Source organism: Herpailurus yagouaroundi, unplaced genomic scaffold, assembly GCF_014898765.1.
Source record: "Herpailurus yagouaroundi ecotype Mexico unplaced genomic scaffold, PumYag 28, whole genome shotgun sequence".
NCBI lineage: Eukaryota > Metazoa > Chordata > Mammalia > Carnivora > Felidae > Herpailurus > Herpailurus yagouaroundi.
In genome coordinates, this window is record NW_024412376.1 from 133,644,053 (window position 1) to 133,670,593 (window position 26,541).

The window sequence follows — 26,541 nt, forward strand, 5'->3', positions numbered from 1 at the left end:
ACTGACTGAGCCATCCAGGTGCCCCTAGTTTACAATTTTTTTTAACGTTTATTTATTATTGAGAGACAGAGAGAGACAGAGCATGGGCATTGGAGGGGCAGAGAGAGAGGGAGACACAGAATCTGAAGCAGGCTCCAGGCTCCGAGCTGTCAGCACAGAGCCCAATGCGGGACTTGAATTCAAGAACCGTGAGATCGTGACCTGAGCCGAAGTCAGACACTTAACCAACTGAGCCACCCAGGTGCCCAGAATCTCTTTTAAAATTCATCAATCTTCTCGGGCCACTTCACTTTGGGTTAAATTTCCTGTTCACTTGGTCTGTGCTCTTATTTTAAAGTATAGAAAATTAAAGAATCTTAAGTATAAATACATGTCACACATTTGGGTTGCAGTGTACTTCATTCAAGTTCTGATTACTATTCCACAGTTTTGAGATTTTTTTTTCTGGCTATCATATAAATTAGGTAGAACCCACCTCAGCTCAGGAACCTTCTATAGGTTATTCTGTGGTAAGGGGGCAATGGGTACATTTTTGGAAGCTAACACGAAGGGCAGGGGGCCTGATACTATGCTCTATTACAGTGAATCCCCATTTCCAGCTAATTTTACAATCCCAATTTTTCCAAGAACAAAAGGCCATCACATTAAAATATTTTTGTTTTGTACCCATGTGTAGGGAAGGTGGTAAAAGCAAGAAAGGAGGAGCAGAGAGGGTTGTTAGTCTGGCTTCTTGAAAGGTACCTAGAACCTTCCCCTCCGTCTTAAAGTCTGGGGCAATATACACAGTGTTATAAGAGGAAGCTGCAGTCAGACAGCCTAAGACTCAATCCTGGCTCTACATTTAAAAACCACATAATCCTCAACAAGTGTCTTATCCTCTGTGCTCAGATTCCTCACCTATAAACTTTTATAATGGCATCTCCCTGATCGTGCTGTTGAGGGGATTTTATGGGTTAACATATGTACAGAGTTTACAACAATATCTGGCACAATTTATGTATATAAACATTAGCCATTATTATTACTAGGCCTTCTAAAATCTTTCAAGAGGAATAATGGAAGGCCAGATATTAGTTAGGGTTTATTTACCTTAAGCCTGTGGCTTAAAGAATCTGTTGTCTGTGATCCATAAGAAAGAAACTTAAATCATAACTGAGCACACCCACATAACTATAGCTGAAATAGGGGTTTTGCAAAATACTTTTTACCTTTATTTTATGTGATGCACTATTTTTTTTTTTTTTTGTATTCTATTTTACTTTATTAAAAAATGCTAGGGGCGCCTGGGTGGCTCAGTTGGTTAGGCGACTGACTTCAGCTCAGGTCATGATCTCGCAGTTTGTTGAGTTCAAGCCCCGCATCAGCTCTGTGCTGACAGCTGAGTACCTGGAGCCTGCTTCAGATTCTGTGTCTTCCCTTCTCTCTACCCCCTCTCCTGCTCATGTTCTGTGTCTCTCTGTCTCTCAATAATAAATAAATGGTAAAGAAAAATTAAAAAAAAATGCTAATACTAAGCCACTAAATTGATTTCATAACCTGGCAACAGGTAATAATTCTCACTTTGAAAAACACTGGCTTAAACTATTTCACTTGATTTTCCTTTACTCTTAATTCTGTTGTACTAGGAAACTAAGCCCGTATTCTGTCTCCCTCATCCCACTGCCCTACCCACATGAGCGCACGCACACACACACGTACCCCTTAGCTTCTACCCTGGCATTATCTGGTAGCAACTTTCCATTTATATACTACCTTTGACCATAACTGGGTTCACCCACTGAGTGGTAGGGCTGTGAATGGGGCTCATAGCCATAAATGCCCATGATGAGTCAAGGGCTCATTGGTGGTCAAGAGTGAACCCCAGCTCTAAAAAGATCTCTACTTAAGTTCTTCTCCCCATTCCTCCATGAATGCTCTTCCTGAGACCTTTGACACTCTTTTGCCACAATGGTGAGAGACAGGGATTCCTCAGGGCCAAAGTCTTGCCATAAAGTCATCTATCAAAATTCTTCTGTTTAAATGATCACCTTGCACTATTTATATAAAGAAAGGGAAATGGACATCTACATTATCTGATCGGATGCTTTGGATACCAAGTTAAATAAGTGTATTATCTACCCCTGTTCTGGGCCACCTCAATATCAAATCTTCCTTCATGAAACATCACAGATAGTTCATGGTCACGAGCCCTAGGTGAAGGAGACCTGGTGTAGTACTCAGGTGGGATATTGAGCATGTATGGGGACATGATTATCTATGTGTGAGCCTGCCTGATGAGTGGCTCATTTTCTCAAGGAACATTCATGTATTTATTCAATAAGAACTTGGTGAGTGCCTACTATTTCCCAGGTCCCTATGCCAGGCTCTTAGGAAGAAGCTGTGAACAACAAAGACACAGCTCCAGCCCTTCGGGGGACACACATCTCTATTCAACCCAGATGAGACATCCAGGGTACTTTCCTTTTGTTCTGTCAAAGGCTAAAGCACAGATATTTAAGATCCATTCTGAGTTATGTAAGCAATAGTCAGAAAGTATATACTTTGGTTCCCTCTGAAATTCAACAGGAAGATACATGACATCACATTACTCAATTAGTTTAGCTGAGCAAACTTTCTTCACAGTCATGTGCTCTTGTCTCCTGGTGATGAAGTCCACCTCTGTCTTCTATTAAGAACCCATGTGGTGTGCAGGGACCATGAGAACTGATTTTTCTTTGTAATCCAAAGAGCTTTAAGCCAAAGAATGAGTGCTTCCTCATGATGTGAGGGAAAACACTGAGATTTGAGGAAGTGAAAAGATGTCTGGCTGTCAAACGATCCTTCGTTCTGGAACAGTATTTTACATATTCATGCTGGTAGGAAACAACCTAGTTTCTTTCCACTTAAAAATTTAAAAACCCGTGTCATCTGGGAATCAAGTACATCCCATGTTCCTATGTACTCCTTGTATTACTCTTTTTTTTTTTTTTTTCAATTGTAGCATCTTTTTGGCTAGGATGTCAAATTCCTTAAAAAGAAGAGGTGGCTGCCTATGCTTCTATTTAAAACAAAGGCAATTAAAATTTTGTTCTGAGGACTTTGCTATAGCCCCAGGGTATCCTGGGATACCCAGGGTTTTACTAAACTAAGGGTCTGTTACCACTACTATAGAGAGACCATGCCCTTATATCAAATTCAAAAATAAGCCTTGCTCGTGGAGATGTCTCAATTATCAATCTCATTGGAGTCTATCAGTAGGAACTGGGGGGAACATCTGTCCTCTAACTACTTGCAAACCAAATTTCCTGAGGCATAAACTTTACAATTGTAAATGTTAATACATTCCTCTTTTGTCTGATACAAATAATTCTATCTTCTTGAGGCGAGATGCTTTCTTTTTTTACCTGGGGTTTGGTTTTGCTTCTATTCTTAAGGAACATATCCTACCTTAAAGGTCTTCAGAACCTCTTGAGAGTTTTTGGGCTGGGAGTAAGGCTTGGGTGTCAGCATAGGCACTGCTTTGGGAGTGACAGTTTTGCTTGGAGAGCCACTGCCTGCTGACATGCTGGTATCCAGAACGCTGGTGCGAGCGATGGTGGTTTCCACAGTGGCAGTGAACTTGGGTGGAGGCAGTGACTGTTGCCGCAGGTATTTCATGGGGTTGGGGTCATTCAGGAAGGGGGTTAAGTTTGGCTCTGTTGAATGGCTTCTTTCCAGAATTTTTGGCATCTCCAAGCGTTCGAGAACAGCCTCGCTGATGGTGAACCTTTCGATGTACTGTTGAAGGATCCCCTCTGCTTCCTCCTGAGACCGTGCATTCTTGTAGGCCTCATGCAACTCCCTCTCTCTCCGCTCTCTAAAGGAGGAGCATGGGAAGGGCAGCAAGAACAAAGTCAACAGTCACAAAAATGGCAAAGAAGACCTTGGTAGGAACCAAGGTCGAGCTGAAAGGGGAGCACGGGGAGTGTGGAATACTGGTGTCAGAGCCTCTGTGAATAGCAACAATGTTTAGAAAAAGCACATCTAGAGCATATTGCACATTTAAAAAAACAACAAAAGAACTCACTTTTCTTGAACAATTTCTCTGTAGGTTTTGATGCTTTTCCTTCGTTCGCTTGTTCCATCCTCTCCAGCCAGTAACTTCTCCATTTTCTTCCTTTCTTCCTCTTTCTTGATTAAGTCCTGGGAAGCGCTTCTTCTACGACTCTTCCAACGAGCCAGGTCCTAGTGGGGGCGGGGGGTCAGGGGTAGACAGGACATACTTCTCCAGGCTTACACACAACTCCATGTCTACTCTTTAGAGTTTAGTGAGCACTCGCGATGGGCCCAGCACTATGCTAGGGCATTGCCACCCAATCCAACGTAAGTCTGGTTGGAACAGGAATGCCTCAAAGGCAGGAAATATTCAGACAGAGCTACAATATCCACAGCAGGGCAATGCATTCATTTAAGCACAGTAATGTGAAATGCAATCATATTTCACGTCAGCTGCTAAATTTTAAAGTATTGCTTCACAGGGTATCACAAGAAATTTCATTTCTTCCGATTTATGACCTGTGCATTGTGAATGGACTTGCTGACAACAGGATAGTAGGAATCAGCCACAGACCTACACAATTTCCTCTGGGAAGGAAGAAAAGGCAGAAATAATTATTTCTAGGAGTCTGGAGTCAGGTGGATGGGAGTGCAGCTGTGGGAGGTAATCCTAGCGCTATCTCTTCCATGCTTTGGAATCTCAGGCATGTTTCTTAGCCTGTCTGTACCTCTGTTTCCTCATCTCTAAAACAGGGATGCCAATTACACCTACTCTTACCAGCCTATTGTGAGGGTTAAATGACATAGTACAAATAAGGTGCCAGACACAGAGTAAGTGCCCAATATATTGTAGTCATAATTATTACTACGTAGACTTTGGAAATGTTAACTTTTTGGACCACCAATTTTGCATTAGCCACCTCAGAGTGCTCTGTGAGGATTACATGGAAGAATCCACCGTCCTTCTTGTCATCCCTATCTTCGCGTTCTTCCCTGCCCTGGCTCTTTGCTCTCAGCACAGAGACGATCTCAAGGCCCTCATCAGGCCATAGAGACTTCCTTCTCTGGTTCTAATTTTGGCTACCTCACTCACTGCTGTGTGACTTTGGGTGAGTTACTTAGCTCTTCTGGGACATATGTGTGGAACTGAGGATGATACCAGTTGCTACCTCATCGGGTTACTAAGGAAACTGAAGAATTCCTACATGCAAGGCAGAACAGTGCCTGTAACCGGCAGGCTTTCAATGTTGGCGATTATTGTTGCCATCATCATCGTTATTGATTTCAATGTATCATCTCAAACAAAAGACAGGGCATCCTCAACTCTGCATCCCATGCCGGTTGCCTCCCTCCTGCTCCCCCTCCTTTGTGGCCAACCTTCTAGCAAGAGTACCTGTCGAATACACATCTGTATCCTTCACCTTTCACGTTGCCCTTAACTTTCTTACTAATCCCACACTTCCCGTCACTGGTTTGAAATCCTCTACGGGCTCCCTCCCCCTGCATGGCTTTCAAGCCTGTCTACCCACCCCCCTGATTTCCTGCTCCAAGGGGGCTCTGACCCACGGTTTGGGCAGCCTCCGCGCTGCCCGTGGCCTTGGCCGACACTCACATCTTGCCATTTGTCGTCCTCTTCTCGCAGCTGGTTGTTTATCAGCTGCAGCTGCTCCTGGCGGGCCCTGCTGTGCGGCTGCACCGCGGCCTCCTCCTCACACCGCATGTCAAACATACTCGTGCTCCTGAGCGTGGAGAGAGGAGAGACAAAAATGGACCGGCGCCCGGGGTGTGTCTGCGCGTCCTGCCGCGCGGGGGCGCTACCGCGCTTGGAAAACCGCCCCTTCCCCGCAGCAGCTCAAGCCAGCCCCGTGATGCGGCCCGTTGCGATCCCCCAGCCTGCAGCGGGCATGCTAGCACCCCACTTCTTTTGCCGCGAAAGCCAAAACGTGGCCATCTTTGCCTTCCGTGGTGGCTGCAGCAAGTCAACGTCATTTTATCCGTAGGTGCCAAAATATGTTTATGGACGGGCTAGAAAAAGGTATTTGGAGCTCTAGGCTCTTCTCATTTGGAAATGTAGTAGAAAATAAAATGAAGAGAATTACAAGGTATAACGTAGGGAGAATTTGTGGGGAAGGAAGGAGGGTGCCATCCCACGCAGCAAATACTTCATTACCATAAATGCTTCTTTGCGTAAAGAGCTGTCTTACATGCTTTCTACATTACCTAAGGAAATTTCTCCATTTTCAAAAAAAAATCATTCAGCCTCAAGTCTAAGACACCACCTTTTCATATTGTATTTTCTGACTTGTGGATGCATCCGATAACTACACATTAGTGATTCATATATTTGGTGTACTTATTTGTATTTCCTGTAAAAAATGTCTGTAAATTGGAAGTGCAGTTTGAGAGCATCTCGGAATCAAGGAAATAAGGTATTTGGTAGTAAGATTAAGGAATAAAATATATAAATCAGCATATACTTTGTATCCTAATAGTCTCACAAGCATTTTACCTTATTTTTGTCAGGATACTACTGAATTTACTCCTTTAAAAGAAAAAGGATAGGTAGGGAAAGCAATTTTTTCAACCCTTAGGCTGTACGTATAATTGATATGTCCTATAGGAGGTTATTAAATGTTGGACAAGACCACAGGGCCTTTTCTATGGTGCTTACATAGACCTTTGTTACAGCAGAAGCTGAAGCAGCAAGGTGAAAACAGAAATAAAACCCAAAGCAAAACCTTCCTTTTTTTTTTTTTCCTCTCAAAGAAATGAGCTCTGGGGCCGAGTGAGTCACAACAGTCCAAAATCAAGAAATGGAGGTTCACTGTTCACCTCTAAGAACAGAAGACTATGATAGTCCATTTTCGAAGCCAGCTTAACACAAAGAAAAAGAAAAGCCATGCACTTAGACACCAGTTAATTCTACACATCATCAGTGATGTCCAAAATAGTTATCCCCACGGCCGGACAATGAACAGCTTCGGCATCACTGGCTGCCAGTGGGTTCCTTGGCAGACAGCTCTCTGGAAGGGGAAGACGTATCCCCAATGCAATGGCTGCCCACATTCAAAATGAATCTTCATGGATCTGTTGGGTGCCTCTTCCCTCTCTCTAGATGTTGGACAATTTAAATCTGACCTAAGAGAGCTAAAACTGAAGATTGTACTTGGGATCTGTCTTCCCCACAAGTATTCTAATACTCTGACTGCATAGAAGGACTTTCACCTGAGGTTTCTATTAGCACAAATATGACAAACCACCGTGTGAAGATGCCTCTACATACTCAGAGGATGGTGCGGACTATGGCAGCCATGTCTCCCAAAAAGCTAAACTGCAGTCCTCAAAGGGGGAAGGGGCTGTGATTTATCATCCATTTTACACTACTTATCAACGTTGTTTAAGAAAGATTTAGGAATTTGCAGAGGTAGGCTGAAAAGTCTAACCTCACTTTTTTTTAAACTCCACGGATGAAAATTCACTTAAGGAGGCTTTGTAGAAAGAGACTGAAAATCATCCCATTTCTCCTCTCAGTTAAAAAACAAAACAAAACAAAACCAAAAAACCCTTCACCTTAAATCGATCCAATTTAGTCAGTTCATCTTTAAAGGCAATTTACAGTCTTCACGAAGACTGTGGAAGATAAAAACCTCTCTAAGCGGGGCTCTCTTTTAATCGAAGTCGTTAGCAGACTGTGGGGTAGAAAGGAGGCCCCCTTTTCAACTTCGCTATCTACCATTTCTAAAGGGCAGAATTTGGGTTTAGGCCACACCGGGTAGCCATAGAGCCAGGTCTTCTTCTAGAACCTCAGGAAACAATGGCAGTCTTCTCTAATATTTGGGATTTGGTTATGTCACTTGGAAGAGAATCAGAGCAAAAGGCCTTGAGAATTGCCTCTTTCTGTCCAGGATTCCTATCTCTGCTCCCACCATGAAGTTCTAATGATCTCAGCCCCAATGCGGCCAAAAGCTGGTTAGTGAAATCAAAAGAGAAACCCTTGGTTGCCCTCTCATATACCAGGAAGCACTGTTTCCCCCGAGAGGGGTTGGTTGGTTGGTTGGTTTGTTTGTTTGTTTGTTTATTTATTTATTTAAAAAGAAATACCAGCAAACTGGCCAAAATAAAATAAAATAAAATAACTGAACTCTGAGCAATATCTCTATGCTATTTCAAAAAAAGGAACTAAGCAACTTGAAAATTGGTAACACTAGACAGAAAATGGGCTGAGTCACCATTCAGACAATGTTCCTTAGCTCAGAGGTTGGACTCAGCCTCCAAAATGAAGAAGTGTATGTCTAGGGACAGGGTAGGGGATCCTGGAGGAGCCCAGGTTCCAGAATATTCATATTAATGTGACTGGCACTCAAGCAGTGCTTCTCAGCCTTGTGCTGTTGGGACAAGGGTCCCTGGCTACAGAGCCCCGAAGTCTCTCCTGGTGGTAGGTTGGCATTTTTGAGGACCAGGATTAAATCACCTCAAGGGGAGCCTGGAAAACGGTTTCTGGGCCAGGTCTACGGTGAGCGAATTAGGAATAAAATAGTCTACGGCTCTCACGGTACACTCGCTCCGTTGGTGGGGAGAGCCTTGGGAGAGGAGGAGTGTGCAAATGAAGAAAAGGGCAAGAAGGTGAAACTACATCTATGGAAACATTCTTGGCTTGCCAGGAGGCGGAAATCTCTGTTTGCCTGTGTGGTAGGTCTGCCCCCGACCTGCATTTTCCTTAAAGGGCACATCTTTTTTTGATTGGGCTGTATTTTAAGAATGTGTCAATTCTGAATAAATAGAGCCTATGCCAATAATTGCCCTTAAAGATGTTGAAGGAGGGAGATAGTTGGGGAATAAACTAAACATATATTAATTTCTATTTAAAAACGAAACTCCCAATATAAACTTTGCATTTGGCTCCCTGCATGGTTTCATATTAAGTTGTGTCTACTTCCAAGAAGGAAATTCAGCACTTTGTATACTCCTAGATAAGACCTCTGGAAAAGAAGTTTTTATGCTTCTTACTCCAGGAGGCTGCTTTTTGTAAATTTAGAGCAGAGAAGGGAGTCCCCACCTCCACCCCTTTTAAAGATCGTTAACTTTCCCTGTCGGTGAGGTTTCACATTCAGGTACAGGCAAGATTCAAACGCTCTTTAACGTACCTTCTTTTCTTCCACCTTTTGGGATTTCCCAGAGATCCGTCTTAGGTAAAGTGCATGATGGCTTTGCACTGATGAAGAATAAATCCATTCCCTCAAAATGTTTTTGCTAACCATATCAAAGTAGTGTTTTACCTATCAATCTTATGTAATCCACCTTTCAGTGAATGTTACATATTGCCACTGCAGATTTTAAAAGTAATAACCAGGGCTCAATTTTATAGACTACTTAACTCCGTGCAATCAGTCAGGCTCAGGCTGAACTTGGTTTTGAGACATGACTGTTCTGCACATCAGCCGCAGAGCAATTGTAGAGCGCACGTTGGGGTCATACCCTGGCACCGGAGTCAGACCGCTTAGTGCTGGGAGTACAAACCAAGCTGATGTGTTGAACACAGACATGGAACAGGTACTCAAAACAGTAGTTTTTTGGCCCAATCTCATTATCGTTGGTGGCAATGGTTTTTGTGTTTTACATTCTTTTTTAGACTCCTCACTTGGTGACTTAAAGGCCAAGAGTTAAGGCCATTTAAGTCTTTAAGGCCAAGACTTAAATGTCTTAGGCCAGTGTTTGCTTCTCCGATGGCTCAGATTCCCGTGAGGGCACAGAATGCCTCTCACAGAGGAGACATCAGTCTCAGCAGGCCACTGATGTTGTGATTCTTAAAACACAAATTACTCAAATCTCAGAAAGCTAGCATTCTACAAAGAAAACTTTTGCCTTAGATATCTATTTCAGAATGCTCTGCAGATGGGAAATCCATTTTTGAAATGGAGTAAATGCGGTCACAAGCGGGAGAGTGTTGGCTTCTTCTCAAATTTGGACATGAGGCGGAGGTGGGGAATGAATCTCTGAGAGGACCGGCACTAAGGGGCAGGGAGAGGAAGCCCACGTCGTGTTTGACATGTTGACCCCTTGCTATGCCACAGAACCGGAATATAACCCCGACGTCCTGGTCAGGAGCACCCCACAGTTTATATTACTCCAACCTGGGAGGAACTTGGGCTCCTGAATCTATAATTAGTGGCTTAGGATTTGTTTTCTTCGTTCAGAAAAATATGGCTATAAGAATGACTGCTCCATTGTTTAACTCCAAGTCCTAACATATCAAGAATTAAATGCAAAACGCAGAATAATTCTGTGGTTCAGAAGGGCTACCAACATCCAAACCGTAAGAAGAAAAACCTCACCGTGCCACGTCTAGGAAAAGCAAATGTTAAGTTTAAGCAGCAGCTGCATATTAGAATCATGCTTGTTACTCCTTCATTCATCTGTCCTGCACAGAACATATGTTCTGCATTCCAAGTTCAAGTGCTTTTCTGAGGCTGCATGAGTCAGTTAGCTGTTCAGTTCACTGTTGCATCAATGGCGTTTCAATTAGTAGTGAGTACCGGAAGCATGCAGTTTAAGCTAATAATTAATGTATTCCTATAAACACAAGACAACTTACTCTGCGTCATCAGACACAGGAGTTCTCGGACCGTATCTACAAGACCAAATACACAATTAGAGGATGGGCATGACAGAAGGTAAACACTGTAACCAAGCTGGAAACAAACACTACTGGTGAAATATTGGCACGCCAAACCTTTTTTGCTGATCACACTGGAAGAGAAGTGTCATTATACAATTAGCAATATTCATGAGCTACAGAAAAGGAAAGAAAAGTCTTGGCATTTCTAAAGAACGCAAACTGTGTATTAAAACACAGAGGAGAAATGAAAATAATCCCCATGCTACCCACAAAAAAGAAGCTGTTCAATACAAACACGGAAAGGCTTAGGTGCAACCCACAATGTTTAGAGAAGGCAGTTTAAAAAGAAACAAAACAAAACCTGTATTATGGTTGTTCACAAACAGTTAAGCTCTTCATGCCTTTATGTTCTGCAGTAACGGCTGTAATGGACACCCAACATAGAAGCACACGCTTACTGACCCTTTCCCTGATGTGTTAATGCATTTGCACAAATGACATCAAAGAGTGTTTCTGCACTTTTCTGAAAGCAAACCAGAACTCCAACCAGAACCCCAATCAGTGCCTTCCGCATGCATTTGACAAAAACCACAATTCCTAGAAAACTGGCGGCCTTAATCAAAACCAGGCTTGGATAATATTCCATAACTTGAAAAACCAATGTTTTTTTTTTTTTTTAATCTTCTATATTCTTCTGATTATTTAGGTCTACACAGTTGTACCTTCTACAATATAGACACTTTCGATTTTAATGTGTTTGCTAAAGCAAGGAAAAAGGTTAAATTAGAAAAAAGATATGAGGACATTATAGGGCATATTTTAAAGCACATTTTAAAAAAGCGGCTTCCACAAATGACTATCTCCTCAGCAAAGGGAGATTTTAAGAGAAGGTTCTTACCTATGCCCCAAAAGCATTTCTGCACTCTGATGGTGGACAAATAATTATTTGGGTAAAGAAAACAATGTCCTGCTTTCAGTTTCCAGCAAATTAAATTTTGGGGTTTTTAGCAAAAATTATCTAGTCTCATGTTCAGTTTCATAACAGTTTATGGGGGAAAATTTCTAAAGATCTCTTCCTATAATCTTAGGGAAAACACCCTGGAATTCACGGGTGCACGCACACATCCTTTTCTCTTATCTGCTCTTACCATTCTAGAACAGTCTGCATTCATTAACAATTGTTTTCATTTACAGTGAAGGCAACGAAACCAGTGCAAAACCCAAAGTTTCTGTTAAAATGGCCAAAAGGTTTGTGGATATTTCTCTTCTGGTAGTAAGGCTCATTTTCTGTTTCTCCAGGGGATAGTTTCAGAAGGAGCTAAAGTTTAACCTAATACCCTCAAGTTTCTAAAAATACTACTACATTGAAACAGATGACCAGTGGATTCCTCCATAATGAGAGAGTGCATAAGCGGTATTCATTCTGAAGACTGGATCTATGCTTCCCAGTTAATTAATAGGCCTGTTGGAACAGGCTTATGCAAATACAGTGTTTTCTAAATTATCTATGGAATAGAGCAGAGAAGTTATGCCTAGTGAACTTAGAAATAATCAATTAATAGTTAGCATGTGTTTTTGTGTTTCTATCTGAAGATTTCTCTTAATGTTTTATTGAAGTATAATATATGCTGCAGAAAGTGCACCTATCATACACACATTCCTTAGTGAATCTACACAAACCATATATACCCAGAGATTAGTATCAAGTGTTTTCTGCTGTATAAATGGACCCATGTAGTATGTATCCTTTTGAGTTTGGCTTCTTTAACACATTTTGTTGATGAGATTCAGCTATATGTATGCTGTATGTAGGATATATTTTCTTTTTTAAAAATATCTTTAGGGGCACCTGGGTGGCTCAGTCAGTTAGGCGTCTGACTTTGACTCAGGTCATGATCTCACGGTCCGTGAGTTTGAGCCCCACATCAGGCTCTGTGCTGACCTCTTGCTCAGAGCCTGGAGCCTGCTTCAGATTCTGTGTCTCCTTCTTTCTCTGCCCCTCCCCCGCTCATGCTTTGTCTCACTCTGTTTCTCAAAAATAAATAAATGTAAAAAAAAATTAAAAAAAAAATATCTTTAGGGGCGCCTGGGTGGCTCAGTCGGTTAAGTGGCCAACTTCAGCTCAGGTCATGATCTCGCGGTCCGTGAGTTCGAGCCGTGCGCCGGGCTCTGGGCTGACGGCTCAGAACCTGGAGCCTGTTTCAGATTCTGTGTCTCCCTCTCTCTGACCCTCCCCTGTTCATGCTCTGTCTCTCTCTGTCTCAAAAATAAATAAAACGTTAAAAAATTTAAGAAAAAAATATGTTTAGTTTTGAGGAGGTGTGGGGGGAGGGGCAGAGAGAAAGAGGAACTGAGGATCCCAAGCCAGCTGTACATTACGAGCAGAAAGCCTGATGATGTGGGGCCCAAACTCACAAACTATGAGATCATGACTTGAGCTAAAGTTGGATGCTTAACCAACTGAGCCACCCAGGCGTCCCATTTTTTATTTTTCTCTTTTTTTTGAGAGAGAGAGAGAGGGTGCACACGAACAATGGAGAAGGGCAGAAGGAGAGAATCCCAAGCAGGCTCCATGCTGAGCATGGAACCCAACATGGGGCTCAATCCCATGACCTTGGGATCATGACCTGAGCCGAAATCAAGAGTTGGACACTCAATCGACGATGCCACCTGGGCGCCCCACTTGTAGGATATATTTGAATTTAAACTGCTTCTACACAAAATATTTAACAGCATTTCATGGAAATCTCTGTCAACAAATGTACATTTACACTAAAATGTAAGCTCCATGAGGGCAGGGATTTTTCTTTTTGGGTTCCCTGATGGTGACCAGACTAGGACTTCGACAACTATTTATTGAATACTCTGGAAACTGAAAAGAATAGTGCAGTTCCTAAAGATAATGTTCATTTAGCCCTTTACTCTATACTTATGGGTTTAAGGAATTTCCTCTCAGACTAACTTATTAGTTTTAAGAGGGCATCAATTTAAGCAGAACTGCCTTTGCAGTTAAGGAAAAGATAATTAAGCTTGGGCTGCAAATGGCTTTCTCAGTTGTCCTATGGGAAACTGAAAAGTACAGGTAAGTTAAAAAATCACTAATAAAGAGGTTTTCTTTTTTTTAAATGCAAAGTAGGTGAGTCAATAGGTACAAAATTGGCCAGAGAAATCAGTTGGTATGAGCATCCCACCAAAAAGAAAAAAAAAAAAAAAAGAAAGAAAAAGGCAACGAATAAACTTTAATTGTGAGGGTAGGGATATTCAGAAAGATAAAGAGAATATTCTATGCATCTATTGATTGCATGTATTTAACTTTCAGCACTAACAAAGCATTTCAGGATCAATAATTGGCTAGTTATAAACTTCCTTATTGTGAACCGGCATATGCTTCATTTGAAGTGCGAGGGAAGAACGGGTTTCCTGCCCAGTTAAAATGATCCCCTAGCACCCAGACCAGTGTTTTACACATAGTGATTACTCAATAAATACTTGTGGAAAAGAAACATGAGTTCCCAAAGCGAATGCTTACTCAGTCACACAACTGTGTCACACAAGTTAATCTGACCATATCTCCTTCTGCTCAAACTAGCCATTCATTCTCGTTTGAATAGAAAGAGGACTTTCTCTGAATCACAAATAGGGGGGCAGATAAAAGTGACAGGCAATTCATCAGGCTTCCACAGCTTCCTCCATGCGTGCTGGGCGGTGGGGGGAGGAGGGGCACTGGCTTTCCGCTCAGCTCAGGCAGAGCTGGGTTTGAATGTTGGAACTGTACTTACAGCTGTGTGGATGTGGACCTCGGTTTCCTAACTGCAAGATACAGATGAAAATTCTTCCTCCCAAAGGCTGTGTGAGGACTAAATAAATGGGAAAACACCTGGAAAGTGTCTAGTAGGTGGCCACGGGCTTTGCATCCTTCCTCCCTTTCGCTCTAACTGGCTTTACAGCAGCGCCCATAATCCCCGGCTGCACTGTGTCAGGGCGTCTGGAAAGTGAGTGAGTGGGGTGGACCGGGCAGCTCAGTCAGTCCCTCCGTCACTAACCAGCCCTGACTGGCCTTGACCAACCGGGATCTGCGTGTGATCCACGCACTCGCTTCCTTCTACGTCACCCTGCCTGTGAATTGCCAGGAGAAGGCAAGCTGGAGGGAACAGACACACTTTGACAGGGCCACAAATATTACGAATATTACCCTTGCTTCCTGAAACCAATGTTTCAAGAAGGCTCTACTCTAGTACTAGTATGATTCAGAGGAATGTAAAGCAGAGGTTAGATCCAGGTTATAAAGATAGCTAGGATATTAACTTAAAAATGTGGATGTTACTTGAGATTTTCCCTGCTCCCCATCCTACCTTCTGCCGCGCTCCCTTCAAGGTCCTTCGTGAAGCACAACTCCATCACTTCCTGTTTATAGTGGATCATTTTTTTTTTTTTTTAAGTTTATACGTTTACTTGAGAGAGACAGAGACAATGCAAGTAGGGGAGGGGCAGAGAGAGAGAATCCCCAGCAAGCTCCATGCTGCCAGTACAGAGCTCAATGCAGGGCTCGAACTCATGAAACCGTGAGATCATGACCTGAGTCAAAACCGAGTCGGACACTTAACGGAGCCATCCAGGCGTCCCTATAGTGGATCATATAATTATGCAAAACACTCCTCACTCCTTTACCCTACACAGGTCTGGCAGACCACACTTTTAACAAAAAGGTATCACTCTTACTAAATAGCAACAGAGGCTTCAACAAATAGGCCTTTAACAATAAACCTCAGATTATTTCTTTACTCTTCCTTTTAAATCAAGTCATGCATGGCATGGAATAGAAGAAATCTTACCTCTAGAAAGCACTGAGTGTTTGCTAATGTTGAAATTAAATTAAATTACAAACTGCTAAGTGGTATACATCTTCTTTGGACCTGAAGACCCCCCCAGGAATCAAAATGAAATTAAGTAGGTCAGAAAGAAGGTCAATTCGTTTACCTGAGGGCTCCTACATGCACTAATAAGAAATAAAAGAGTTACCCATTCAGGTTGCCCATGAGAGGAGAGTCAGAAAAAATGCTGAACAGGAAAACTTGCAACTGGATATTTTTTCCATACCTGCTTATATGCAAAAAAAGGAAGAAAAAAAAAAGTCTTGGCAGCCTGGGCCATTTCTGCAAGCAATAGTGGGTAAGTACCATAATGTGTTAATAACATACTCAAAGCATCCATGAAGGCTCAGACTAGAGAAACAAATCACAAAGGCTCAGGATAGTCTTCTGACCTCTTATCTTTCATTGGCGGACCTTTGGCAGATTCCTCCACATCCTGTTGCTTTGCAAATGGAACTGGGAGGAACTGGTTTGCGTTGGATCCAGTGCGTCTAAGAGATGTCCCGGTTCTCCTGACCATCATGTCATCTTTTTGTGAATCATACAACTTTCCTTGGCCTTTCAGTCCCCTGCCACTCCAGGCAGGAGCTGTCATCTTCTCCGAGCTCTCTTCTGTCCCTGAAGCCTTGCATTCAGCGGCTGGGGGACAAGAACTAGGGCAACATTCAGGCCAGCCAGTCAAAGGCCATTTATTGCTAAAGATGTTTTCAGTAGCATTCCTCACTGGCATTAACCCAAAACAGAAGAAGCCAATGTCCATGGAGGCAGCAGCACACATAGCAACTGAGTATTAATACCGTGGACCTCCATCATGCAACTGGTACTTACACAGGAATGGGTTTCCCTTTCCGATTTTCACGATTCCTGAGAATGAAATTTGGCCAGCACCCAACCACATGCAAAGGCTCAAGTCTCTACCCGGAGAGGGCACTGAAAGCAGGACTCTGACCCTGGGATGGGTGCATTCTTTTAAGAGACTTAACTCCACGCCACATCAGTCATCAAGTGCATACTGTGGCTCTAAGCTGTTTTCTGAGAACACAACAGCCACACACAGCAGAGGCAGCACACCCTGGAATGCAGGCAAGCGCTCACAGTGGCTGGCCGCTCTCCTCTGATCTTTCAGCCCTTGGCAGCGTCTCAGAATCTCTTTGAGTGGCTCCTTCTTTCTCCTCTTTGCCATCCTGCGGCAGCTGTTTGCATGTAACTAAAGCCAGAGAGGACGGCTTTACTGCTAGGGAAGAATTCACACCAGAGGCCTTGACCCCCACCTGTCATCCTTCACCTCCTGGGAAGGGAGAGAAAGTCCTCCTCACCTTCCTCTGTTCTTGGGCACTCGCACAAACTGCAGGCATGCTCCTCCTGGGTCTCCAGCACAGGAGCCAGCCGCGAGACCCTTTTGCAATGGTCATCTACACCAGAATCCACTATTCTGTTGATAATCAAGTAACAGGGGTGGCAAGAGAGAAGAGGAAAAAGAATTATGAAAGGACACAACGAAAGTTGTGGAGACTGAGAGATTAAGAGAGTTCAGTTGCTCTCATTCCGGAAGCTGGTTAGTAAGGATGACATACTCAGATGGAGATAATGGAATGTGAACCCCAGGCGAGGGCCTGGGACAGGTCAAAAAAAGGCTGGCATGACCCTGGACGATGGGTCCCTCAGTAGTCAAGGACTCAACAATGCATTTCTTACTAATGTCTCATCCCCACCTCCTCCGCCCCAGGTCCCTATCAGCCTCTGAAACACCAACTACGTATTTCTGGTCTACTAGGGTTATGTATATCTAGGATATATCTAGGATATATATATCTAGGATATATAGGTTATGTATATCTAGGATAGTCTGCTATCCTCCATGGTGTTGGCTACACTACTGGACCAAAGATACCCCTCTGTATGTCATGGACCATTCACTGCTTCCTTTGGATTGCAAGGCCAAGACATGAGGAAGGTATCTTGAGCATTTCCTGCTGCCACGGATAGCCTTACTTTGCTCCCACCGTGCAGGTGGAATGGAGGTTCCCAAGAGAATCCAGACTCCTAAAAACCCGCTATACCTGCTTCCTGGAAGGGAGACCAGCCCCCTGAACTTGAACCCCCAAAAGAGGGCTTGGTAATTCAAAGCTGGAAGGCCTCCAGTGAGGATGAGAACTGGTGGTGGGCCTATGAGGGCTTTACCCAGGTGATCCCTCACAAATGTGGATGGTGATTCAGCCAAGGAAATTCTTCACTCATAGGAACCCCAAGAGAGAAGTCTTTTTCCATTCACGATTTATTATAGTTTTTTTTTTTTTTTTTTTTAAGTAGCGGAGGGAAGAGACCTTTATTTTCTTTTTGTCTCCTTCTTTGTCCAGATTTGGACTTAACGATATTAATAACTATTTTTTCCTCCTTCCATGGGATAAGAAACAGGGAGGTTTTAGATAAACCTGATTTTTATCCATAGATCTTTAGAAGAAACACTAGGGATATCATTAAAACATTCCATCTAGTTCATTCAATATTTCCAACTAATAAAATAGTGCTTAATGCAGCCGAGGGAAAAAGGGTCATTCGCCAAGATTACTGGCATTCCCAGGCAGTGATTCTGGTGACAACAGAATCAAAATGGATGCCTGCCATTAACGTTCACATACATGCGCCTCCCTAGGGCGACCCGCTAACGTTACTTCTCTGCCAACCAGCAAAAGAGCCTGTTAAAACTACGTGATCTCCGGAGGCTTCTTTAATGTGCTTCAGCAGGCTCTTTAAAAGCAGCAGTGATTCCCATGCAGATCTTGCACATGTATGGCGAGAAATACCTGCAGTCATTTTGCGGATTAAGCGTTCGGTCTTTTTGTAAACCGGACGTGGCCGCTGAGGCTGGGGTGACAGAGTTCATTTCAATCTTGCTGCCGTGACCCGTGACTTCTTCTACATCCTCCCTAGGCCCAGCCTTGCCGATGCTGAGTCGCTTCCACTTCTGCTGATCTATCTCTGTCACGGGTCCAAAGTGCACAAACTTTTGCCTGGGGCTGGAAGCTTTCTCATAGGCCCTTGCTCTGCGGCTGGCAAAGTCATCACGAATGGCAGTTTCTGCTTTAATTTCTGGTGAAGGCTCAGGGGCACAGATGTGCTCAACATCTCCATCCCTAGTCAGAACCAGAAATGAGTTCCAAAGATTTCTAAGGCAAGTACAAATGAGTAAGAGCTCTTTTTCTTAAATACTAGATTTATGAAAAACACTTCTATGGCTACAGCAGAATTGATTTTCCATTAATCAATCAAATGAAGAAATGATCATTGTCTTGCCTAGGTAATCGTGCTTGAAGCTTCTATGGCTTTCAAAATATCACTTCCAACATCATAAATGATGGCATGAGAAAATCAGAGGTACGATGGGGGCGCCTGGGTGGCTCAGTCGGTTAAGCATCTGACTTCGGCTCAGGTCATGATCTCGCAGTTTGTGAGTTTAAGCCCCATGTCAGGCTCTGTGCTGACAGCTCAGAGCCTGGAGCCTGCTTCAGATTCTGTGTCTCCCTCTCTCTCTGCCCCTCCCCACTCGCGCTCTGTCTCCCTCTCAAAAATAAATAAAATATTTTTAAAATTTTTTTAAAAAGAAAATCTTAGGTACAATGAAATAACTAAAATTAGCTAAAACTCAAGTCTAAATTGCTTACAGTAAACAAGCCTATCCATATAACCATTCACAGTAGCTGGTTCGATTAAAGAGGATGTTTTCCATCCAGTGGCTCGTAAATTTTAGTATTAATAACTTTCAACTCACGCAGAATATACTGTGTTTTGAGAGTTTTTGTTTTTCTAGCCCTGAGAATATAAAATGATAGAAGGATAAGCATTTGATTCCTTCAAAGTTCAATAATCCTACTGCCAGGGGAAAACCAGGGGAAAAAAATGACACACCTTGTCTTTCCTGACACTTTGAGTCTCTCCCACGTCTCCAAGTCAGCCTCTGTTATATTGGAGACTGTGACAAATCTTGGAGCCTCTCGGTGAGGGGCAAGGTGGCCCTGAATTCTCCGCTGAGCCAGGTCATCCTTGTAAAGATCTGGCACCTTCCTCACTCCTTCTTCTGCAGGTTCGATCTCCTGAGTCCGAGTAACACAGGTCACCATTGACTTCGCTTCTTCCATTTGGGCCTGGTTTCTGTCAATTTTATCCGGACCCCCATATCATTGGAAAAATCAGGTTCAAGGAAGGGGAGCAGACAAAGAGCAATGTCAAGCAAGGAACTTCAGAGGCTAAGGACAGAAGGAAATGATGGAAGCAACTTTCCCTTTCTCAAAAAATATGGAATCAACTGGAGTCTTGATTCCCTTTGCCTATGCTGCCCTCCTGACACTCTAATGAGATGAAGTTTTTCCACCCGATGACAGTTTCAAGTTTAGTTTAGGAAGAGAAGCCAGGGCTTGCTGAAAGACTATTAAGAATGGTAATGAGATTTCGGTTTGAGAGTAATGATGCCCAATTCCCACACTATTCAAGTTACTATAATGAATTCAAGTTTTCTGATTGAATCCCTGAGCCCTTTTGGAATGTCTTTTACAGCACCAGTAAAATGTTAGTAACGAGCTCTGCATGATCCAAATGCTAGGATTAGTTCGGAGATAGCTGGAACGTCATTCACATGTTAAACATCTCAACCGTAAACACACAACTGCCAGAAAGTACACTGAAGTCAATTCGGAACAGAGAGTTTTTATGTTCAAACTCAGCCTCTGGTCCCCGATAGCACCGGCTGGATTTGGGTGATGTAAACCTGAAGAATAAACAGTGTATCCCATTTATCTGGACCTACAGAGCCAATACCCATTTGTCTCTTGTGTTCATAAGTCATCTTTATTGATGTTAACACTGATATTTTCAATTGTTCTCCCAAGAAGTGGATGTCAGGTGGCTAATGCCGACAATGCTGTAATCTACATCGAAGAAGCTGTGACATCCCCGTGCATTAACATTCTATGGCATTAAAGATCAATTTCCAATTAAATACGCCTCTTGAGATAGAAAATCTCAAAAACCTACATAAATAGGACTATTTATTTTTTAAAAAAATATATCATCCAAGCGAGAAAACTGTGAGGTATTCTCTTGTTACCTGGATGACACGGTGTATTTGCAAAGCCTCTGCCAGTAGGATGTTTACTTTTAGTTTGGGAAAGGGAATGAAGGAAGGGCAGAGCCGAGAGCCACGAGGGGCCTTATCTTCTTTCATCCGTTCTTTGATGCTCTCACAAGAGGTCATGGGCCATCCCAGACTCAGAGCTGTGTCCCCAAACACAGAGTCAGGTGACAACAGACAAATGAGGCTGGAAATACCAGGAATTAAAATTGCATGCAGGAGAAAGGAAAAAAGGGAGATACAAAAGCTATTCCTTTTCCTAACTCAAGTTGCTGATCACCATCAATGTGCCTTGGTGCCAGCCCGTTGTCTAGAAGTCCTTTTTTCATGTGCAACAACTGATCCCTCCCACAAGGCCCTCCTAGAATGGTTTGTTACAAGGCATGCCAACAGGAACGGCACAGAGCCAGAGACTCCTGAAGCTATAATGTGTCCTAAAAAAAACCATGCCAGGGCCTCTGTGCTCTAAACCCTGTTCTACATCTGAGGATCTTCCATGCACTTTGTATCTGGTACCTCCCAGAACAACAGCAGTGGCAACAGTAACAACGACAACACTAACAACTCCACTGAGCTCAGTGGCTCTGTCCAAAGAACCATTTGAATCGTGTAAAACACAGTTAAGATGTTTATATTCTTCATTCAACAGAATTTACAAACCTCTTAAACAATAGGCCAAGGGATGGCAATTTGATGATGCAAATCTCTGATTTTGATATAAGGAAAAAATATAAGAATGATCAACTCTGTGGGATGAAATTTAGCAAGGTGACACCTTAAATAAAATCATATCCCTCCAAGGATGAAAATCACCAGCCAAAACCCATTTCACTACAATTTTCCTTTCCCGAATTAAGAGGATGGGGAAAAAGTTGGGAGAAGAAAACTCACTTAAAAACAATTTCCATAATAGAACAAATGGAAGTATATTACATTTGAGAAGGGTTTTTTTTTTTTTTTTGTAATAAGAAATCTCCATGATTAAATGCCTAAGTAATCTCACTGGGACGCAGAAAGAGCAAGCCTCATTTTCCCCCTTTCAATATCTAAAAGGAGCTAATCAGAGAGAAGAGCCTACAGACAAGGAATAACAGTGTTTTCAGCTTCCTGTTAACGGACTGGAGCAGCCGTGAGAGGTGGCTGTCACTGAGAGCCAATGGCACATGTCTGCTTGTGCCAACAACACCAATCATATGTGGTGATGTGTCCACTGGAACTCAAAGTTTATTTGGTAAGTTCAGCTCTAGTTTGGACATGGCCATTCTACTTTCTGCCACTGCTTTTAGGGAGATTGGATCTTTGGAGTTCCACTTCAAAATCAACCATTACCAATTCCTTGTCATCGAGGCAGGAAAGAAAGGAATGGGGGGCTATGGCACAAGTCACCTTCACTTAATTATGCTCTCTCTCCCCACTCCCTTCTCTCTCTCTCTCTCTCTCTCTCTCTCTCACACACACACACACACACACACACACACACACAGTGCACACCTTTTATATTCTAGACTTTTCTTTTCTGAAATTCCCTTTGAGAGTTGTTTGCTGCTATCTGATCTCTCTGCCTCTTTTTTTCGGTAAGGCCCATAGAGGAGCTGGTTCAATGGCACCGGTGGCTTTGTCTGGTTCATCCTCGCTCTCCTTGCAGCAAAATCGTCTTTCTCAAGATCAGGCCGTCGACACACAACTTCATCTTCTGACTGCGGATCTTTGCCCCATTCGTGGGTCAGGAAAGGGTTTTCTTTGCGAAGGATAATGTCGTGAACGGCTTCTTTCTCATTACTTAATTGCTTGTGGCTGCCAGAGCAAAATTAAATAGAACTCTACACGTGATCAGACCGAATGGTTTTTTTTTTTTTAAATCCCCATCTCCAGACACACAGCTGTGTTGTTAGTGAAAGGTCTTCTCAACATCATTAGTGTAGGTGACATCTGTTTACTATTTTAGTCCAGAGTTGTAGCATCGTTAGGGTGGGTTTTAAAACCTTGAATTCAGCCAGCTACTAGCAAGACTAAAAATTCATGTAATTGACAGGGCCCCATCAGCATCAGCAATGCAGGACCCTAAATGGCTCTGAGCATGACCCTCCAAACTCTTTTCATAAAACCGGGAAGAATGAAAGCTTTTAGCTGTTTTGTTTTGTTTTGTTTTGTTTTGTTTTGTTTTGTTTTGTTTTCCTTTAGCACACGAGCAACACACCCAACAGGTACTCAATTTGTTTTTGAGTGATAGGGCAAAAATTTGAGGCACCAAGAAACTGAGCTGAGGGAAAGCTAATGTATGCAGCTGGGGGAACAGCAAACCTAGTATATGTGCCAGATTGCAAAGTGTGAAGAAGGTCTTTCTGCAGAGCTGAGCTAACCTGAAACATCTGGAATAGTTTATGGCCATTCACAGGATAGACCCAAGGCATAAGTGCTTGTTTTGCCCTGAACCCTCCCGTGAGCAGCTCTGTCTTCTATCTTCTACCTCAGTGACTGTCCACCTCTCAGCTTTTCTTCATCGTATGCTAAATGTCAAGTAAATTGTCGTAAAACATTTTGCCAAAATGGCTAAAAAATTACTACTTTGCACCATTTCCATTTTCAAAGAGAAGGCCCCAAGTTTTAAACCCCTGAATGCAATTTAATGGTGGAATACCAGGACTTTTCACTTAGTTTAGTTTAGTTTTAGTTTTAGTTTTAGTTTTTGTTTTTGTTGGAGGCATGTGGGATAGGAATAGGGTCAAATATGTCCATCTGGTATTCACACAAACTCCTCTCCCCCTACTCAGAAGATCAGCCTTGCTTCTAAGTAATTATTATTGTAAGTAATAATAAAACGTTAAAACATTTTCTGTCATTTATTTTCTTCTTCCCATTTCATAAAATATCTTGATATCTAAAGAAAGCTCACCTACTTTGTATCCAATTTCTAAGAGAGGATTAAAAGTAAATTCTTCATCCTCAAAGGACAACTCATCTCAGAAATGAAGAAGGAATTGAACTAGCCTAACTAGGTGTAGAGTGAACAATGAAATTGTGTTCCCTGGTCGATCTGGTAGCCCATGTTAGCTGCTCGGCCCCATACTGCTCCTGCAGGGGCATCATCTTAAGACTACAGTAGGCCCTCACTCCATCTGACGTTTGGAAAATCAAATCACTAATCACCAGTCATGTCCAGAAGATTCCTTCTTCTCACTGCTGACATTGTTCTCAATAAAAATTTAAAACACAGAATTTGGAAGTGGTTGGTGGTGCTTTGCTCCCTGAATAAATTTATTTCTTAAAATATCAAATCCTGCCTTTGAGGTGCACACCTAACCCCTCAGTGTTCTGCCTGGCCAATCCTGAATGGTGCTTTCCTGCCTCCTTAGCCAATGTATCTGGCAAGAACCAACTGATGTTGGTTGACTATGGCCATAAAGAATAGCCAATGGAAATCATAGGCCATTGAATTAATCTCTCCAAAAATGCACTATTTAAAAAGCACATGGATGCTTGGGTGGCTCAGTTGGTTGAGCATCTAGCTCTTGATTTTGGCTTAGGTCATGATCCCAAGGTCATGGGATTGAGCCCCATGTCAGGCTCTGCACTGAGCTGGAACCTGCTTAAAATGGTCTCTCTCTCCCCCTCTGCCCCTCCCCACCTCTCAAATAAATAAATAAATAGCACAATATTGATGATAAATACAGTGGCTAACAATTATTGAGCACCCAATATGGGCTAGAATTACTTCTAAGTGTTAATTCATTTAAACCCAATACTAACCCTGCAACCGTGGTGTTATTAGCATCACTCATTTTAAGAGAACGGAAACTAGGTTTCAGGTTAAGAAATTTGCCCAACGTCAACGTGCCAGTGGTGAAATTAAAATTTAAACTCAGGCAGTCTGGCTCTGAGGTTCTGTTTGTAACCACTGTACCATGTGTTTCGCAAAGGACCAGGCCATGAACAGTACTGAAAGCAGAACATCATATAAAAAAAAAAAAAAAAAAAAAAAAAAAAAGGCACTACCATGACTATGAAGTAGGAGAAAGAGCAGTATTTTGGTTACCAAATCAAGGGATCCTGTGTGCTGTGCTTAGACTGGAGTTGTGATTTGCACTGCTGGTCATAGACCCCTATGTTCTTCCGGGATTACTGGTAGCAGAATGCTAACTAATCATACCTTACAATGCTTGCACAGCACTTTACAGTTTACAAAGCACTTTCACATTCATTATCTCATTTCAGCTGATCTGACTCCAAGTTAGAGGGGAGCAGGCCCCTAGTTGAACCTCTTAAGTCCAAAAGCAGCACTCTATTCAGTTTTTGAGCAGCGGTGGTCATGGGTTACAATCTCCCCCAACTCAGGCAGAATTCTATAGAATAAAACATACGCATTTATGCAAATGACCATGCCAATTTGTGATGCCAATTGAGCAGGGAGAATCTGGTGTTCTCAGCATCACATGAGCCCAAGCCAGGCCTCAAACTCCCTGGGGTGTTTCTTTTTAGGCTAAATGCCCAGTGTGGCAAGACTTGTTTCAAATGATCTCAATTTAGATGTGTGGACTTAAAAAAAAAAAAAGAGGGTGAAGAAAGCTTTCTGTATCATTGGCCACTGAAAGCCACTCCCTGCCCACTTGAAAAAAAACGGTCATAATGAATGATTTTCTGCTACGTGCTTGAATCCTGTAAATTCAGAGTTTCAAGGAAGACTCACAGAAAGAGGAAAAAAATAATGACACAAAATCTGAACTAGTAAGGCTGGTCATGTGCTAATAAATAGTATGTATAAGGCAGATACATAGGATTGTGTTCATAGGTGTCTAGTCACTAAAATTTTTAAATAACCTTTTATAACGTGCTTTTCTTTTTCCCTTGAAGGACCTTAAGGGCAGTCTACTGGAAAGGTTCAGTATGTTCTCCTTCAGTTCTCAATAATTATAACTCTCTGAGTAGCTAGTCTATTCCAGATACACATGACAGACCTGTAAGACAGGACTTACCATGCCTACTTTGCAGAGGAGAATACTGAGGCTTCCAGCCCCAGTCATCTGAATTTAGATAAATAGAGCAAATTTAAGGGGCAGGCTCAGGCTATCTGGCTCGATATTCATGGGGGAGATCTGACCTTTTTATTTTTTCCAAGTCATTCATAGATGAGTCACTTTGGGAAGAAGGGCTACTCTGTGGGCTCAGCTCACCGCTTCGCTGAGAAGGAATACAGTGCAGTGCGACACAAGGAATGCCAAGCCCCGCCTCCAACCTGGCAACCCTGTCCAGCCTCCTCTGGAACATGGAAGGCTATCTCTGTAGGAGAGAATATGGGCTCGAACGAAGCAGGTGAGGGGAAAGAAAAGGCTGTTTTCTCGGAGTTCTATATTTCAAAGTGAACGAGATAATGATTTCAAATAAGGAAGAACTGGCATTCTCTTTCACCCCTTTTCACTTGGTAACACTCAAGCAACCAGCTCAGACTGGCAGCCAGTTTGTCTCCTATTGAAAGAAACTGGGCTCTCCAGAAGTGCCTGTTAGGTCTCCTGAGAATGCCAGGGGCAACACCAGAAACCTCCCCGCTCAGCCGGTGCCCAAACAGTGCTGCCGCATCCAGAGTCACGGAGGCTCACGCGAGCTCTGTGTGTATCTGGTCCCCGATCCCCAAGGATCGGTTCAGCAACAATCAGTGACACAGGTGTCTGGGGGGCAGGGTGTAGAGGACTATGTGTCTGGCACTCAGCTGCACCCACCCTTCCTCTAAAGTTTTTGAAAATGTCTATTGTTCCTTGGAGGCCTTTCCCCCCGCCTCTGTAATTAATTACTATGTGGTCGAGAAGATCCACAGACCAGCAGAAAAGACTGAGTGCTGAAACATATGAAAACAATTAGAAAAGAAGCACAATCACGTGAAACCTATAATTCAGTTCAAAAAAATAAAAGAAGTTTACTTCTCC

At 42.8% G+C, this 26,541-nt stretch overlaps 1 protein-coding gene across 14 annotated transcripts in view; it reads right to left on the minus strand.

Annotated features, from left to right (window-relative positions):
- The window catches only part of LIMCH1 (LIM and calponin homology domains 1), a 328,015-nt gene that overhangs the window by 50,081 nt on the left and 251,393 nt on the right, over window positions 1-26,541 (minus strand). For 7 of the 14 annotated variants that reach the window (XM_040484979.1, XM_040484956.1, XM_040484974.1 and 4 more), the window contains 4 exons: window positions 10,607-10,642; window positions 5,627-5,753; window positions 4,046-4,203; window positions 3,427-3,835 (listed from right to left, as the gene is read on the minus strand). In XM_040484979.1, coding sequence (XP_040340913.1) covers window positions 3,427-3,835; window positions 4,046-4,203; window positions 5,627-5,753; window positions 10,607-10,642 — 730 coding nt within the window. Of the gene's footprint in view, window positions 1-3,426; window positions 3,836-4,045; window positions 4,204-5,626; window positions 5,754-10,606; window positions 10,643-15,893; window positions 16,155-16,596; window positions 16,709-16,817; window positions 16,934-18,305; window positions 18,636-19,407; window positions 19,651-22,117; window positions 22,421-26,541 lie in introns of all 14 variants that reach the window. The other 7 variants (XM_040484986.1, XM_040484961.1, XM_040484967.1 and 4 more) reach the window with 2 other exon arrangements.